Genomic DNA, 19727 nt, shown 5'->3' on the forward strand with positions numbered 1-19727 from the left:
GCTTTTTCATCTTCTCTTCCCTCCATCATCCCACCCTCTCTTGCTCTCTCCCCTCTCTTCCAAACTCATTGCTCTCAAACACTCTCTTCTCCTCACATCAACCCCTCTCTGCCCTCCTCAGTCCCACATAACTTAATTCCCATCGGTTCTTACATCTTTTTGCACTTAGACACAGCTTGTGTAACATAGAAGACGTGTTCCCTGAAAAATAAACTGTTTTTGAAGCTGTGTCCACCTAACATCTGCCCCGCTCTGTAAAACAGCAACAGCTTCTCGGAGTCTCAAAGTGCCACAACATTTGAAATCAGCCCCAAATGATCTGCAATCATGCGACACAGCGGTCATAATAAACTGGCAGGTTTTTAACAGTTTTGTGCAAAACTTATAACGAGGGATGAGAGTAGAGAGATTTAGGGTATTTTCAGGGAGGGCTGCTATTTGGAGAGATAAAACCAAACTGGCTTGTGACTTTATATTTGGATTCCGGTAACCATTTGGACACCCCACAGTACATGAGCGGAAACAAACTGATTCAACTTAGCCCTGAAACTTCAGCGTGCTTTTGATTGAGTATATGCTTGTTGAAACAGATTTGGATCAGTAGCCACAGCTCGACATCCCCATGTTGGAAACATTTGTGTACTGAGCTTTTCAAACAGAACCAGACCCAAACACTTTTAAGAGATGAGCAGATGAGCAGATCTGAGGACACACACACACATAGGTATGCTGTGGAATTTATACTCCATGTTATCCCTGAATAACATTTTTTTCACCCTCATTCTTATTTCCCTCTGAACTCCTGATGTCTGACAAGCCGCTGTGTGTGTGTGTGTGTGTGTTTAAGAGTGTTTCTTTGTGTGTGTATCCAGCATTAGCAGCTGGCACTGCATCCGCGATATAAATATTCATCCACACCTGAGAGAAAACCAGACTCTGGAACTCGCCTCAAGTGGAGTTCTGAGTGTTTTAAGGTGGTTTGGGTGGAAAAAACACCTGTCAATTCCCGTTATGCATTGTGGTCGCATCCCGCACAGCAAATCCTTGCCTGATTCATGAACAAAGAATGTCTCTACAACCACATTTGAGGTTGATATAACATTAGCGAATGAAATTTGCTTGTGCTGCAAAAAAGCACTGAAAACATGACTCCAAAGTAATCTTAACTGAGTCAACATTTTGCATTTACCTGTCAGTGAACGTCTGCTGAGTCTGGGATGATGGGGGTTTTCCGGTGAAAGGCGGCTGCCGCTGAATCAAGTACAGCAGAGGCTGGCAGCCAGAGCACAGGGGGCTGCCGGGACCTGAGGACAACATGGCTGCATCGATCTCCATCTTCTCATCGAAGGTGCAGAGTTTTATGGCTGCGATGGCAGTGTTGAGAGTGTCAAGCCTCAAGGTGAGGGGCATGTCGCAGAAGACATGCTGGGGTCCAAGGTTAATGCTTTTGCCCATATCTGTTATCAGCTCTACGTTAGCTATGGCTGGATTGTCTGGGAAAAGATAATAGAGACAGATTAGATAAATACTGTATGTAATTGGACAGATTGGAGAGACTAAGTGCAGACTGTCAGAGACAAAGGGCTGACAGCTTTTATCTCTAAGATTAGATAAACACTGTACGTAATCTGTTAATTCTGTCATTTTCAACTTCATGTCGTCACTCATTTTCTAACTTTTGTGTCTTTTATTATGTGTCAACTACAGTAAATAGCAGGGCTGTATTGGGTGGAAAGGAAAGTGCAAGCATAGCATTCTACACTTCATCAAAGACGAGAGTTCAAGCGTGAAAATCAGTACAAACAAGCTAAAAGAAGAGGAAACTTAAAGATTAAGGACTTCATACTTCAGGTTGTCTGTCAAGCTTGAGTCCTTCTACCTTTTCTAGATGGTTCTGATTCTCTTCTCAGAAAACCACAAGAACCATGAATGGTTGGTTTAGTTCTTTCATATGGGTTAAGAAAATATCAACTGCATGCTCACCTGCATTTCATAGCATACTGAATAAATGTGGACCCCAAGTGTACATGGTCTGACACTAAGGCTGAAAATACCCTTTAAATATGGTATTCCTCAACAATCTCCTATGACACTCCCATTGTGGTAAACACATATCAATATTGCATATTGAAGGTAGATCAAAACTGCCTTCTTCCAATATCAGAGACCCCTAGTTCTGTTTGTGGGCTTTCAATGAACTGGACTGTCTACGTGATCTGTTTAAAGCTTGATATTTATCCAAGAGACATACCATGTGAAAATGTTTGCTGATTGTAGTTTTTTAATTTTTCTTGTTTAAAGGTCCCATATTTTATACTTTTTCAGTGTTTTATTTGAAATGTTGATATCTATAAGAAAATATATTTGTGGGTTTAAGAACTAAAAAACATCTCAGTGTAGTTTTACATCTCCTCTCTTTGGAGCTCTAACAATAACAGGTCAGTCTGACTGACTTGTCTGACGGTTTTCTGAGTGACTAACGGAAAATGTAGCAGATTTCAGGTAAACACTCAGAGAAACCAAATCCTGCAAGACTGGATGGTGGGGGCATGACTGAGATTGTTGTCATATCACAAAGTTACAGAAGTCCTGACAGCTCTTTTTAAGGCTCAGTTTCTGAATACAGGCTGTGTGCATTTCTCTGTGGACTGAGGCTTTGATACTTCCACAGTATTAATATAGAACCAAGACCTGCTTTATAATCAAAAAACACATGGAAATCTACCTTTATACAATATGGGACCTTTAAAGGTGATTTGTCTTTTAGTTCCTTTAGGGACTGCTCACACATGAGCACTGAGCATGTCACCTTACAGTTAATTGCTGAAAGCTATAAATGTTCCTTCTTTTTTTGTCACATGTACATTACTTAAATTAAAAACATATATATTATTTTATTATGACCTGACATGTCTGGGACACCAGAGATACTACAGTTGAAATATCATAGATCACTAGTAAAACGACAGATGGCAATCATCATGTCATTTTCTTCAATTATATTTTACACTTCTGTTTTAAGATTTGCTGTGAAATAATGTTTTCATTGTGATTATTATTATGTACTGAGACTTACTGGAAGAGACGTATGTTACCCAGAGGGTGAGTGCATGCGGGACAATGGGGTGAAGGAATCTCAGTGTCAGGGTGCAGCCCTCCGTGTCGGGGCAAGGTGATGTCACATTAGTGTCATAAAGGCTGAGCTCAGGACTCCACGCCTGGAGACTGGGATCACAGGGCTGCTCCACGTCAGGTGTTCCTGGGGTTAGGCAACATCACACAGACAGATGCATGTTTGTATTAATGCATTGCAATCAGGGCATAAACCTAGGGACACACAAACCTTACTACCATCAGTCATAAACGCACATAATCTTTTTTCAGCCATAATGATGATAATAAAGTGTGGTGACCCTGCAAAAGCATTTACAAAGCATAGAAGAACACCAGTTCAGTTAACAGCCTGTCCTCCTTTAACAACTCCTGGTGTTCTGTTGAGCAAAGCTTTTTAATCCCTGATCTGTAAAATATGTCTGCAACAAAAACCACATTTAGTTTTACCTTTGTGCAGTATAAAATAATGTCTTTGGACTCTATTTTCTTTTAGGGTGCAGATGCAAATGCAACCAAAATGTCGTGGCACAAACACAAATGGGCATGAACAGCAATTTTTGGGAATTTTGATTGCCACAGGTCCAAACTATGTGCAACAAGGTGCGGCTGGGCACAACATGGAAGAGAGGCTGAATATGCTGTTAGGAGGAATAAATTATCAGCAGGTGGAGCTGCAGTGAAATTCATAAGGATCAAATCACAAATAAGGATCAAAAAACAGATTTGTTTGGGTGAATCCAAACACAGTCTCTGTCTACATTGACTGTTTGACTTTATACCGGTGGCAAACAAGACATCACTAAAAAAAGGTCATAGACATCTTTCAAGCTTCAGGAAAAGAACTTTCCCAGCAAAGAATACTTTGCCCATTAACGCATAAACACACAAACACATGCACATACACATACAGTGGGGTCCAAAAGTCTCAGACCACTTTCCAAGTGGACCACTGGGCTATTGGCTTAGTCTGAAGCAGCGTCTGTCATTTGCATCTTGTGTGTTTGTGCATATTTTTCCACATGTGGGTCTATGTGCAAGGTAAACAGAGGCAGGCAGCCAGACTGTCAAACTGAGCAGGTAATTGATAGAAGCTGTGTGAGTATGCGAGGCAGTCTATCATTAATGTTTGTGTCAGATGTAGATAAAGATAACTCGTAACGTGTAATGTACATTTCATTAAACCTGATAAATCTGTGAGGACATTTGTCAAATATTTATCATATATCACATTACTGATATTATGCTCATTTTTTAAAGGCCCTGAAAAGTCATTTTTGAAATCAGCATCTTAACATAAACAATGCCCAGATAGCTGAATGAAACTTCTGGCCCAATATACACTCTGGTTCCACGGCCCAATTCTGGCCCATATACCTCCACATCTGGGTAGATTCCAGCTGTTATCCTGCAGTGTTGACTGACAGCTGGAAGATTTTCTGTGTGTGTGCCAGAATCGGTCCAGATGTGGAAGTAGAACCTGACCATCATGCTGTATATGGTCCAGGCTTGGGCTGTGGAACTGGGGCGTATACTGGGCCAGAAGAAACACAAGCATGTGGCCCAAGTATAGGCCAGATGTGTCTCTGGGTGGGATCCTACATGAACACACAATGTTCATGTTTTGTCTCTGCCCTTTTCACTGGTTTCAAATAGCAACATGTATGTGTGTGCACCAGCCAGCACTTATCAATATTCGAATATGACCACAGCTATGAGAAGGTTTCCTTATGTTGCCAGGGAGATGTCACAGTCTTAATGAAGCAGATCAGCTGGGTTTTGGATTTAATAAATTGTACTTTAGGGTTTTTTTTAGTTTATATTTATGTTGCATGTTCTATTTAGTAGTGACTGATTTCACAAAATTCCCAGTATTGCTTTAACAACAACCAGCAAACTCATTCTCATTCGTAAAACAGCGAGCAGAATGTTCCAGTGGAGAAAGTTACGAGTTGTGGGCCCTTACTTAAAGCATGGCCCACGTTCAAAAAACAGTTTTAACACCATTACACCGGGCAAAATTAGTTGTTAATTGTTACAGTGAAGGTGATTAGCACAATGGAATCACATTAAGGTAGTGTTTTTATCAGCTGTGTCCCAGGTGAGAGTCAAATAAAATCAGTACGTTGACAAGGTGTTACATATTTCACACCCACTGTGATCAGCCATGTGTGGAGGACACACTGTAAGAAATAAAAAGAATACCAGGAGAGACTGGCCTCTAAATAAGTGCATAAACGAACCAGAACTATAAATTGTAGACCATTTTTTAGCTTCCCACATCTTCACAGTTATTTAAGTATAAGATCTTGGAGCATCACTTATTTGGTGCAGTCAACAAACCAAACGACCACGAAAATCATATGTTTTCTATGTAAAGCTGCACTGCTTGGTATTTAGTCTGTTTCGGATTATTATTTTTATTGTTATTAATCAGTTTCCCTGCCCACAACCTGCTTTCATCAGTCTCTTTTCAAGGCACAAACTCAGGGTCAATGTGACGATGACGTTAATGTCATTATGTGTCTAACTGCACATGTAAAAATGCAACTATTTGCTAACCGTTTGCCATAACAACTTTAGAAGGTGAAAATATGAATGCTGTTGCCCTGCGTAGCTAAAACATTTATTAATGTAACTGATATTTGTTAATGTAACACTAATGTAATTAATGAGTATTTTGTTACTTAAAGTTTGTTGCATTTTAACACTTTTATTAACTAAAGGTGCTGAATTAGAGTTCTTTAATTACTGTATTACTGCATTACACTGTCTTCTTTTTAGATTCTTGTACGTCTACAAAAATATATGGAGAGATTTTATCTTTATTAATTAATTCATGTTTATGAACTCAGGCATTAAGCTGTATGTGCAATGTTATAATGAACTTAAAGTTTAGTTAAATACAACCGTATAAACTCTAAATGATTTTAATGCTTTTGTTTTGATGTTATTTCTTCCTCTGTAACATTTCTCTACATATATTATTACTTTTGCTGTAGCCACAACTCATTTCCTTCACAGGTATTATACATTTCCATCTTCATCCTTCAGTCAGCTTAGGAATGTGATACTACATTTTCATGTACCCAGTGCAGGTATGGACTTTCCTACCTTTCATCCCCTCTCTCTGCAATTTGCATACTGCAGTACAATGAACAACACAATGCACCTTTAAAAGCCTTCTTGTTGTTAATGTTATAATTAAATTAAAAATTTTAACCCACATTAATGCTTGATGCAGCAAATAAACAAATTTAATCAGTCTCAACAGGAGCACAGACTCCTGTTTTCCCTCAGTCTGAAAACTGACTCAAACCAGTCAAAGTTGGCAGGAGCAATATTTTTGAGGGGATGTACACAGAAAACTTTGCCAACTATTCTAGCCAACAGTGTTTTACCATTAAACTTATGTTTTGTGTTGCCAGCTATGATATCCACATTTAATTTTTCCAATTTCCCCTCTCCCGTTCCCTGCTGAAGGCGATATTGCCCATCTCCGCTGGCTGACAAAGTGACCCCGTGCATCATTGTCTTCAGAAGTGGGAAAGAGTGAAAAGGAGCCAGGGCAGCCAGCAGACTGGCTGTCTCCTCAGCTATGTGCATACCACTGTTTAGAGTAAGACTGTAATTGACTCTTTATCATCATTATGATCCCACAGCGAAAGAGAGGAAGCCGTAATCCCCCCTGTTCCTCCTCACCGCTTGTTTTCAAAGCATAAATTCCAGCAGAGGATTTCCACATATTTGGGTAGAGTTTCCATTGAAGAAAAAGAAAGTGTTACTGTGTTTGTACATTCATTTGTTCTTTCTGTATTTATCTTTCTTATCTTCTTTCTTTCTCATTACTTTTATGTTTGCTTCCTTTTTTTTTTCTTTCTTTCTCCTCACCCAACATGTCATGTCAGAGGAAACTGGGCTTGTCCAGACTTTTGATTGGAATAACAAGGACCATACGCAAAATGATGAGGTGTAATGTTTCAAAGTACAGTACTACAGGATATACTTTTTTTCTGGCATTTTTGTTTATGATCGAGGTTCAGCATTTGAACAGCACCCAAACATTACCCAGAGTAGACACATTGCCTAATAATCCTTGTTCTCGCTTTGGCTGAACCAGGCAGAGACAGAAAGAGGTCTGTAGCTGAGGGCAATTATCATTTAATGATTTTCTGCTTTTTCCTCTTCCAGGAGCCATTAGCCTTGCACGCACCTGAAATTTACAGGGAAGAGACGTACGTGTGTGTGTGTGTGTGTGTGTGTGTGTGTGTGTGTGTGTGTGTGTGTGTGTGTGTATTTGAAGGAGAGGGGGGTTGACGTGCTCTGTGGAAACAGGAGACAGAATTACAGCTCAAGGACACAAACTCAAACCTGAAACCGCCACATTCCTGCCTGTCAATAATTATTGACAGGCAGGGATGTATCAGGGGAAGAAAACAACAGAGTCTAATGTAGATTTAGGAGGAAAGATGACTGCCACCAATTTTGGTTTATTTATTTGAGTAAATTCCAAAAGTGAAGATCAAACTCAAAGTGTTGATAATTTAGTTGTGGCTTTACGTGCATCTCCAACAGTCTCTCATATTCACTTCAGTTTATGTTCACACTGATTTGAAGAAGTGGGGGCTCAGTAATGTACATTACTGATTATTTACATTATCAGTAATGTGAATAATTCTGTATGAATGTTGCAACAAGTAAAATGCCACTATATTATATGTAAATGCACAAACACACACACAGAACAGAGTTTTCAACTGACCAACTGCCTCCTCCGGGGTCCAGTAGCCTGATGTGTCACAGATTCGAGGTGAGGTGGCCTCGTAGGCGTACTGGTGGAAAACACCATCTCTCTCACAGTCTCCACAGTTGATAGCAGACGCATGAGATGAGGAGCTAGGACAATAGTGAAAGAAAAAGAGCTGCTGATTATCAAATATCAGACACTTTGTGTGTCACTGGTCAACAAAGTAGAGATGTTCTGATACCGATTCTAGTATCAGAAATGCCTCTGATACTGCCTGAACTACAGCATCGGGTATCAGCAAGTATGCAACAAGTCTCTGCACCAATCCAATACAGTGTTATTCATTAATACAAATTATAGTCCCAGAAATTAATTCCTCTTCACTGTTTGAAAACAGTAGCTTACATAGTTAGCTGCTGTTCAGCCACTGGAAACTACTGTTTTAGAGCAGTGAAGAAGGGATTGTTGTCTTGTAAATAGTGTAAGATTAGCCATTAGCAAAATGTCAGCAATTTGGCAACATGTTACACTGAAAAGTCCCACCAGTAAAAAGGCAATGTGTACAGTATGTAAGACTTTCATTTTGGGGGGTAGCACTAGTGTTAGGACAACTAGTGTGGGAATTGTTTATTTCAAGATTTATCTTTTTATGATTGACAGTCAAATCTGTTCATGTATTACAAAGTTTTACAATCACATCCATACAAGGTTCGTAAAAATTCATTTTTTAACTTGGCTAAATCGGCCTATACACAAGTTCCGGTATCAGAATCAGTATCGGGAAGGAAAAAATGGTATCGGAGCATCTCTACAACAAAGTAAAGACAGTATGCCTCTTTTAAGACCAGAATTACAAAAACATAGTTTTAACCTTCTTTGTTTTTTATTCTGGACAAAGCAAGACAACTAAATGGAAAAACAGGGTAAACACACATGGAAGCTTGGAGGGAGATAAGTTGCAGTTGTCAGCCTAAAAATGACCCTGAGTTTGATGACTTATGGAGGAGGTTGTTTGAGGCTACAGTTACAACAGTACCTGAAAACGTTACAATGGGCCAACAAGGCGGATCTCATTTCAAAGGCTCTAAATCAGGCAGAGAAATGCACCATTCTTCTGTCCAAATTCAGAGTCACAACTGCTGAGAATACCATGATCCATTGCACATGGGTCAGCTGTTTATTGTGCAGGTAATCTCCATCCACTCATAAAGTCTGGATGTACGATGTGATTATTTTTACAAAGTGGTACTGATAAATACATAAAAATAAACAGGACCAATTAGAAGGTATTAACTCCAGTGATTGTTCTCGTTAGCAGCATGAATGTGTTTTTTGTCACCAGGCATTTCATATAAATTCATTACACTATTTACCAGCTGTCACTCATAACAACTGAAATAATTTGGTTAGTTGTGAACTGTAGGAGTCTAGCAGTTGCTACAGATATATGTATCGCTGACATGAAAACAAAAGTGCCTCCATCACTAATGGGTTTACAATACTTAGAAATGTATTTGAACAACATAGTGATGTCTTTGCTGATAGTTAATGAGGAGTCAGGTGCAGACAACATCCAAAATTCAATCTGTCTTCCTTGAACAGATAAATAATTCAGATCAAGACTCCATGCGTACCTTTGATAAAGTGACCCTCTTATAGGTGGCAGCCAGTAGATAGAGACAGAATCTGGGTTCTGGTCAGTTACAATGGGGGCCAGAGGGATCGGGGCAGGTTGACGGTCCATCAGCCACTTCTGGTAGACCAGGTCAAGATAACAGTGCATCCGAGCCACTTGGTTGGGAGTGAAATGGTTCGTGCAGTTGTCATCTGATGTTGCGCAACGAAAGAAAAATACAGGTTAATCATCACGTATCTGGTCCAAGCACTGGTGTTCATCTAAATGCAGTGTTAGAAATAAGGAGGTGAGACAGTAATGACCTTAATAAACCAGACATCAGGCAACATTTAGATACAACATTTCAAGTTGTGTTGAATAGAAATTCCTGAAACCATTCCTGGATAATGTTGGTGCAGGTACATTCAGGTGTGAAAATAAGCTGCTCCCTAATTGTCTTGGTTGAAAGCATGGTAACACTGTGTCAATAAATCTATATCAAAAATCATTAACATTGTTTCATGGGCAAATTAATTACCATAATTATATTATGATTATTTTTATAGTAAGCATATTATAAATGTTTAACTAATATCAAAAACTGTTTGTATTTCTAATGAATTTTTCTGTTGCACAAAAAAACACAGTTTCTAATGATGTAGTAGGATGTTACAGTTTGTCTCTTTCAAGTCCACTATCATCACTATTCTAATAATGTCAGTATACACTCAACAGCTTCATGAAATGGGCTTCTTCTGTGGCTCAGTAATAATTTTCAACATGTTGATACTGGTAATTATTTGAGAATGGTTATCCACGGTACCTGTGTAACTCATGTAGTTACTATAAGGTGTGTCCTGGTACATGGTGACTCCACAGGTGTCGTTCACGGCTCCAGGATCGTGGCAGGCTTTGGATTTGGGTGTTGGGGCGGTGTCAGCACATAAATCTCCTGTCTCCATGGATGGCGTGGTTTCCTGAAAGGACATTTGACAGTTACTAGCAAATCAACACAGAGGACATGTGGGCATGTCTGCATTTTACAGACAGCAGATGAAGAAGTACACAGACAAGCCACTTTTTGCTGAACACATTTCATCTTGTCATCAAAATATTATGTAAAGCATGTTCAATCAGTCACAATGATCAGAATCACAATGCTTTATTGATCCCAGGGGGAAATTGGATTACGTTACAGTTGCTCCCTCAAGAATGGAAATGTAACAGCAAAGAATAGAGAATAAGAAATAAAGATAATGATAAAACGATAAAGATAATATAAACATAAATATGTCCTTTTACTATAATATATAAATAGCAAACAGAAGGTTGGAAAGTTGGTTAAAATATACAATTGAAATAAATAATGCAAAAATGTATGATGTAATTGCACAGTTTAAAATTGCACAACAGAATAATTGCACTTGGTATTGCACAGAGAATAGAAGTACTTAAGTATTGCACTTGTTTGTACAATTATATAGGCCAGACAAAGACACTCTCCTATATAAGAGTAACATTTTAGACATTACAATGTATCGAAAAGAGCAATTAGTAGCAGGTTTTACTTGTTCAGTAAATGCAGTTTCCTGTAAAGAACATCTTCCCACATAGTGATCCAATAACATACAAAATTTTAATACCTGACATGGATCATCACAGGAGTCCCGCTCGCTCACCCCTTTGAAGACATGATACAGGCCAAAGATGTGTCCCATCTCATGGATCATGGTGTTGTGGTGGCCCACTGTACCAAAGTAGGCTGGATTCAGCACCATCCCACCTGGCAACAAGAAGTAACATTGATATATTATTGTTACTATCCAGATTTTTTTGTCATTCTGTCAGTACATAGTAAATGCAGTATAGTGGCTGCAAAGTGAGAAAAAGATTTGTGAGTGTGCCTAACATCAGCCAAAGGTGAACCTGCTCTCCCTTTCAAAAACACTTAGTACAGTGTCTCCTTCTTTGGTTCCACCACTTTAGCAGGATGTAATCGTTTGGAAAACTGTCCTTCAGCAGGTGAACCGGTTTAGTGCCCTTTGGCTGTATAATGAATAACAGTAAATTCCCACCAGATTCAGCTTCTCTTCTGTATCTAAAAACAAGACACCATGTTTAGATATGTCACCCATGGAGGATTGTTTTTTGATAAGATTCGAAAGGTGTCAACCAAAACAAAATGATCACAAAACATAGCATTATAATGAAAAAGAGATTTTTACCACAACAGTTTTACTCTACGCCACTAAATCTACTACAGCTGGAATTAAAAAAAAGAGAAACAGACCAGCAAACAACAAAGACTATGCACAGTGTTATCTAAGTAAATAAGGAATTAAGTAAAACTTTAGTGCTTTAGGTGGCTACAGGGAAATATGGGCTATTGGTGCCTGCTATAATATTGGTGCCTGCTATAATATTTAAGAATACTCACTGCAGAAACCTTGTATCTACAGTTCTCATTTCCCAAATAAGTGAAAGCTACATCACTTCCCTGTGCAAAACAAATTGCATGGCTTGATGCCAGCCCACACCACTGAAAATGTACTAAATATACTAATATACTCACCATAAAACAATGGAGAAAGGTACGTCACCACTGTAAAGGGACATTATAATATAAAAACGGTATCATTTAATTTACAATTACCAATATTACTAGATAACTACTGCACAGGTCGCTGCTTAATATTAAGTGTATGTGCTTTGAAGGTATCATAGATATTATGAGTCAATTATGGTATAAACTGCTGCGTAATAAATTAAACAGTGTGGGTGATAGGCAGGCTGGATTCAGACAGACAGATGATAATGAGAGAGCAGGGGGAGAATCAGGCATCCTACATCATCATGAATGGTTCACAGAACTTAGAGAGGTGATTTTCTTCAAACATTTCTTCAGCAGGCAGACTGGATGATCGAATGTTGACAAATGTTTGTTTTTTGGACAAATAAATTTTTTTAATCATTTCTTTAAAAGTTTTCTGACATGTGTATTCATTGTAATTAATTTTGTGCAAAAACATTTTGCACTATAACAAATTACACATTTAATTAGAAAATTAAAGGCTAAATAAAAATCCAAATCATTACCAAAGTATGTCTAGAATAGCAATTTTGAAATCAGCTATGGTTTGTGGGCGATGGTGAATGCTTCCAAAAATGGCCTTTTAGTGGCAATACAGGTTTTTTGCAGCACTCTGATAATCACAGAATCAGGAACAGACATGACAGTTATTGGTTTTCTAATTAGAAACAGTATGTTCAGTGGTGAAGACATTGAATAATGAAGACATTAAATATCTGGACACTTAACAACAGGGCTTCCAGAGAAGACCTGTCATCCACTAACATGTGTTAAACAGGCACAGATGCTGAGGAATGGAAACAAATGTCATGTGGGAGACATTCAGTAGAGAACTGAATTCAGCACTTTACTCTGAAAATATAACATCTACTCAGACAATAGAGCTGATGGCATCAAAGTAAAACTCTGTGTTTACATGCATTGATAGCCCATAAATCTACAGAACAATGACATATTAAATTATGTAATGATTAGTTATTTGACATTCTGAAAAAACAACAACCACAGATGTTATTATGCCAAAATGGAGCAATAGCTTTTCAGAACAAAAGCTCTGGCACCTTTAGGACTGGGGTACCTCCCTCTGCTGGACACAATAAAACCAATGAAACCCTTAGCTGAGATGTCCACTTCCTCCAGCGGTGGCGGGTGTAAATATATTAATATTAAACAAACATGGTTTGGCAAAGAGCTGTTGCTCCTCTTTTCCATCAAAGCAGTCAGAAAACGCTTACATTTCAGGGAGACATCTGCATAGAAATTAATTTTAAAAACAGAAATGGGGGTCAAAAGCAACAGTGCAGCTGTTTCGTTTTGATTAAGCTGTGTAAGCATTCTGAGGGATTATTTCATGAAATTTTAAAAACTAAATGTCCTTGGGACAGCTGAAATTAATTTGCGCAAACTAATTTGGCATGGGTATTGTGGACATAAACCTTCACCTGGGTTTTGCTTATTAGGCTACAGCTGACAATTATTTTCATTGAATCAATCAGTTATGTATACGTATTAAATTCCTGCTCATACGAACTAAAGAGAAGCAGAAAATCCATTTGAAAATATTCATGAATTATTAATATTAGCACAAATCAATTAATTGTCAGTCATTTCATCGCTAGTTTGACTACAGTGGATAAAACAAGAAAAAACTTTCATTTTTCAATATGCTGTTACAATGTTATAGGACTACTTTTGCAATCCAATGCAATGCAATCAAGATGTTTCTGCTGATCAAACAACTGACACATTTTGTTTGTTACCCGTGAATTATTTTTCTTTAAAAGATAAATGGTTCCTCTTGAGGTACAACTGCCCCATGTGACTCCCACTTTTGAGTCCACTCACTGCTTTGTTCTGACACAAGAAGAAAAAAGAGCATAGCCCACATAAATAAAGAACAGCTGTCAAGTGGGCATGGTTGGCAACAGTGGTGCAGAGCCCACACTGCCGTTTGTATGGATGGTTGTTGTTGGGTTGATTAGTCTTCTCCAGTGAAAAGGGGGGCTAATGATTGGAAGAGGAAAGAGGCAAAGTGCTGGGATAATCTCTGACTGATCCAATTGCTCTCCCTGTGTCATTTAGATACTGCCGAAGCACGAAACAAAGGATGAAGGGCAAAGACAGAGAAGAAAGGATGGATAAAAATTAGAACAGTAGAACAGGAGGATCAACAAAGGAGAAAATGTTACACAGACAATAAAGATGGAGGGAAAAAAACAGGAATCCACTCACCTTGGTGAGTAAGAGCCTCCTTTGCCCATGGCCAGGTCGCAGCTCCTGCCAGCTCTTCACGCACCGAGTTGCTGGCAAAGAAAACGTTGAGCGTGTCAGTGCTGCTCAGGTGTAGCTCCTCTTTTAGCTCTTTCACACTCATATAGGCCCTGCAGAAAGAGAAAGAAGAGAAAACTGTAAAACATTAGGATGCCAAATTCATCATTTTCAATTTCAGCTAAGTTTATAAACAGATTTAGCAGACTTAACAGCTGACACTAAACATGAATGTAATATGCAGAAGATGTGCAAAAGCATCCATTAACGCAAACTGAGCTGAAAAGGTAAATCCAAAATTCTGTGTCCCTGGTAAATCATGACGCTCTAGGCTAATACCTGAATAACGTATAGTTAATGTGTTGACTGCTAGTGGACAGCTAGCTAAGTTGATCATTAAGTTAAACTTTGTAGCAGCTCTACACTTCCAGTAAACCGCCATTTATATGAATTTAACCTAAACCTCTTTTGAGCTAAGTGGGACTATTGTGTTTGCTTCCTTAACAATTGAAGATGGGAGACTGTTTGGAAAGTGTTCTGAAAATAAGCCTGGATATATAAATCTGATATATTGAGAGAATTATTACAGCTTGGGTAGACTGACATCAGGCTGGCTGACGAGGAGGAGAAATGAGAACGCTCCTAGCTTCTGTGCTAAGCTAGGCTAAAAACATCTTGGACCAATATCTATTGAACACAAAGAGGTTAAATCATCTCCTCTAAACCAAGGCATGATGGCAAACAATTGTATTTTTCAAAATGTTAGTGTAAGCCTTAAAGCATGGAGACATGTTTTCTGCTGAAGATGATATTGTGAGTGGATTTAAGGAGTCAGTGATACTCAGTGTGGGGTATCTTTAACAGTTTAACAGTTTGCTTCAATCCATCAACATCAATCTCTTCCCTATAACGTCAGATCATAACTGTTTGAATTGGTCAGGGTACTTCAAACCACTGCCCCCTGTAGCTCACCTCCCCCATTCCCCACCTCTTTCTCTCTCTGACTATGATAAATTACCCTGGATGTTCTTTGATGTGTGAAGCTGATTTTGTTTTGCCTCAGCTGTGGTGATGTCACGTGTTATTGCTCTCCTTTGCTTTCATAGCTGGAAAGCTTTCTGTACCTATCACCATTAGGGCCTACTGGTTCTGAGATTTTGCACTGGTGTCTCACCGGCTGCCTGGTGCTCACACGCCAGACAGTTCAGGCTTTGAGCTGAGCCTCCTATGGTTTCGGGAATATCACAGCTGCTTGATGAAAAAAAATTGGCTGTCAGTGTATGCACCTCTTGCATCTGCCTTTCGGTAATAAATATCAACACTGCCAAGTCTTACAATGGTGCATCAGTGTACTGTTAGGTCAAATCCATTAAGATTAATAAAAATACATTTTGTTAAATGTTTGAATCATACATAATTTTGTTTGTGAAATCCTGCTTTCTTTCATCTTGCACAGGCAAAGTTTTGGATTTAAGTGTTTTTCGATGATTATAACATAATGGATTATTGTTTCATGTTGTATTTCTCAAGCAGGGAATTAAGGTTTCATGTGATTGATCAATTTCAGCTGTGGGGCTAACTTTGTTAAAATTACTAAGCCATACTTTAATCTTTACCTCAGATACTTTGAGTGTATTTGGGTGATTTGTTTTATGTCTGTTTCTTAAAAAAGGACATTAAAGTTTATGCTTTTAATCAAGCTCAGCTGTAGGGCTAAACTTATCAATATTACTTAACCATGTTTAAATCTCAAAAAGCTTAAAAGTGTTTTTTTCCATCAGAAATATAATTTATATAATTGCTCATTAAAAAACTCTTCAGGTTTGGCTCAGTGCTGCTTATATTGTTCCAACAGCTTGAGGGAAAGACAGGTGAGATTGTGACTATAAGATCTCAGTTTTCAGCTGGGAAAAATAAAGATGGATGAAATAAGAAAGCAGTAATCCCCATCGGCCCATACACTTTTGTCAATGTACCATTAAGTGAGGCACTTTACCTCTAAATTGGTCCAAAGGTGTTGCTCATCAGCCAAGAGCTCTGCATGTGTGTAATCCTCCCCCTAATGCAATCCCTTCCTGAGTGCACGTGTAGTACTGTAAATAAGAATGTGTTTTCTCAGGCACTTTGCCTGACTAAATAAGGTTTAAGATTTAAGATGCTTCAGGGAAACCCACTACATTACTGAAGCTGAGTTCAGTCGAGGTTGCATGCAGTATCCATCACCCTGGGCTGTGCAATTACAAATGACAGAATGTTGACCACTAAAGAGTTGACTCTTAAACTTCAGAGAATGCCTCAGTGGAAGTCTAAAGCCAACCTGGCAAAAAATAAATGGCTCTACATGATCGAAGTGAAAACCTTGGGTATAAGTTAACAAAATTACCATTTGTGGGCAAGTCAAACACTGCGAAAGTGTAGATGTGCGTCCATTCTAAATATTATTGTTGACAAGTCCATTTCTTTGAACCCTCAAGAAACAGAAGACAGACTAAAAATGTCTCACCACCAGGACTCAAATATTTTGACATGTTATATGTGCCTTAGCTTTGTACAATGTTATTTGCTGACATAAAGTAAATACAAAGCATGTATAATCCAAACAGTTGCTCCTTGTGTCTTGATGAATACAGTGCTAGCAGAAGATACCAGTACTCACAGATAATATGTTAAAAGTCTAAAAAGTTTATTGCATGAGCACAAAGTACTTCATTGCAGGAGCACGGCAGCACATACTGAGAACCAGCAGCCCCCAGCAGTCGCATTTGCTTTGTTTGCATTTGTTTCAGATTTGGAGAGGCATGTGTCAGCCAGGTCAGTGCCTCAGCTGCAATGGGCCATTTGCTATACCTCTCCCCCGAACAGTAAGTATCCAGGCATAATGTCGTAAGCGTAAGTAGGCGATGCAGGCCTGTCAAACTCTCTTTCTTTCTCCATAAGTTGAAGCAGAATGCATGGGGCTGCAGTAAGAGCAATCCTCACTATCTACAGTTTGGAAGGTGGTCATTTTTCAGCCTTTCCAAAACCAGAATCATGAGATCAGAAATGTAAAGAATGGATTAAACTGTATCTTGTGTCTATGGTTCTGACATAACATGTAATCATTAACATGTCCAGCTAATTAACCGTAACCAAGGCAGAATTTATAAATAACCTGTTAGAAAAGCCGTGTTAACAATATCACAACCGCTGCGTCCCCACCACAGTTTTGAATGATACTGCTACTGTCAGAGTTCAGGGTAACAGCTATGTCCTTCTCTTCACTGACTTTGGGGACGTTTATGTGCCAGTACACCCAGCCACTATTATCTGAAATAGCCTTACAGTCACCAAACTCATCCCAAGCCATTTTTCTGTTGTAACAGTAAAGGTGAAAATAAACTGTTCTGAATGAACAAGTATGTAAAATCAAGCAGACAAACAAGGTTACGCTAGAATTAAAAACGAGCCTTATTTTATCTTTCCTAATTATATGTCCTCCAACCCGGGTGGCCATATAAATAATTTGTCCCTGCCCCTGACACAACCCTTGGTAGAGTACTATTGCAATGTTGTTGCACTATATTATCAACAGGGCATCATACATTGTACAGACTTTTAAAATTGAAGGATGCAGGCTAGCACTTCCACCATTATGTATTAAGTTCTTTGCTCAGTATTGGTATGCTGTACATAAGGGTTTTATGTTAAAGGGGCTATTTGTTTGAAGCAGGTGGTGGTGATTGTCACTTAATGAGCCATCGTGGTGTTTAGACAAGAGGTTATAATAAATCCTCTGAGCAGCGCTACGTCTTCAGGGAAGATTAGAGGCTACAGTCAGTTGCTTTTGGAAAGTAATGAGACGGGCCAAGGCTAACTGGTTAGCATGCTAACTTTAGAAGAAGAAAAGACGTGATAGAGAAGAGTTAGGCGTTGCTTTCTACAGCAGGGGACAAGCTTCCTCTCTGTTTGGAACCTGTTGTTTTTGGTTGTAAATGTGAATTAAATTATTCAAAAATACCTGTAACATTAGTGTAGCAATGCTGTTACTTTTTAAAGTGGCTATTTTGTTTCTTTCGCTGCATAAATCTGTTAATTGAGGGAGAAGTACGCCAAAGTTGTGTGTTACCATGTAGTTGGTGCCTTTTGGAGGATTTTTCATGCAAATATCAGTCAAATGATATGGTTTGCTGAGCAGTTAACAGAACGTGATTAAGTCTGTGCTCTTGCTTTTATGAGATAAGTGAATTTTTTTTTTTTTTTTTATATGTTACCAATAATTAGCAGGTATATGCGTCTGCGTTCACCATGTTTCGCTTGTTAGCTTAGCTGCTTAACAAGCTAATTAGCGAGCAAATTAATTAGTCTTGGGTTAACCTGTTGCCCAGCTGTGCTAATGATGCTAACCGTATTCTTACCACAGTTATTAATGCACCAAGGTCTCAGCTCCACAAACATTTTCGTCCATCTTTAGCGCCAGGTTGTATTACAAGAATAATAAAACGTTTTTCCTGAAGCATGCAATCTAGCCTCAGTCCAACATCATAAACCCATCAAATGCAAATTTAAGGTTTTAGGTTTTCATTTGAAAACAAGGCAGCTGGTAACATTGAAAAGTCAGCAGGGGACAATATTTTCAACAAACTCGCAGAGTTTTGCTAACTTTATTAATGAGTTAGCTAGATACAGCTGTTATTAAACCTGTTATTTACAATTATCATTTCAACCAACAAAATCAGTGGTCATCAGCTAAAAGCTCTTTGGAGTGCCAATCTGCCACTCTTGTTGTAAACAGCATATGTGACGTGGGAGAACAAAAATCTGAGATGAAGCAACTGTAATTAAGAGGGAGTGGGCTAAGAAAACAATCAATTACAATATTACGCCCTTTTGAGTTGGCATGCTGTGCTCACTGTCATAGTAAGCATGAGGTGGGCAACATCATCAAATCAGTTGTCTCAGTCTGATGCAGACCTGCATCACCATTCAAGGGAATATTGCAGGACCTGTTTTTTTATTTGTAAATAAAATGCAATACAGCTTGAGCAGGATAAAACTTGATCTAACATCATGCATGAGATTCACATACACGTAAAGCTTCAAACAAGGTTAGAACGGGATTTCTCTTTCAGGGGAGTTGCCTGGAGCTCTTCTCACCAAAGTGCATTGTCCAGGATTTGCTAACCAAAAAATGTTAGCAAATCCTGGACATGTGTCTCAGCGTAAATGGACATGATGTCCCACACTACCCCATCACTCCCTATCCACCCCAGCCTCTCTCCCTCTGTTCGTCTTTCCCCTCCACACTTCCTTTTCTCTATTGTGCTGCCAAAATCTGCAATGTACCTGCCCATCACTCTAAAACTGGCTCTCAACAACAAATTTTTGTCGTGACAGCAGCTGGCTTCAAAAAACTCTGG

General features: G+C 38.8%; 1 protein-coding gene across 1 annotated transcript in view; it reads right to left on the bottom strand.

Annotated features, from left to right (window-relative positions):
- Nucleotides 1-19727, bottom strand: part of pappa2 (pappalysin 2) — a 77565-nt gene that overhangs the window by 44529 nt on the left and 13309 nt on the right. Inside the window, exons 5-11 of the mRNA XM_071492040.1 lie at nt 14296-14444; nt 11117-11256; nt 10297-10450; nt 9493-9685; nt 7874-8007; nt 3077-3259; nt 1190-1493 (exon numbers count right to left, since the gene is read on the bottom strand). Of these exons, the coding sequence (XP_071348141.1) occupies nt 1190-1493; nt 3077-3259; nt 7874-8007; nt 9493-9685; nt 10297-10450; nt 11117-11256; nt 14296-14444 (1257 nt within the window). The remainder of the gene's footprint in view (nt 1-1189; nt 1494-3076; nt 3260-7873; nt 8008-9492; nt 9686-10296; nt 10451-11116; nt 11257-14295; nt 14445-19727) is intronic.

The sequence above is a fragment of the Trachinotus anak genome, unplaced genomic scaffold (assembly GCF_046630095.1).
Source record: "Trachinotus anak isolate AG129_WGS33_773 ecotype Australia unplaced genomic scaffold, CSIRO_AGI_Tana_v1 ptg000012l, whole genome shotgun sequence".
Taxonomy (NCBI): Eukaryota; Metazoa; Chordata; class Actinopteri; order Carangiformes; family Carangidae; genus Trachinotus; species Trachinotus anak.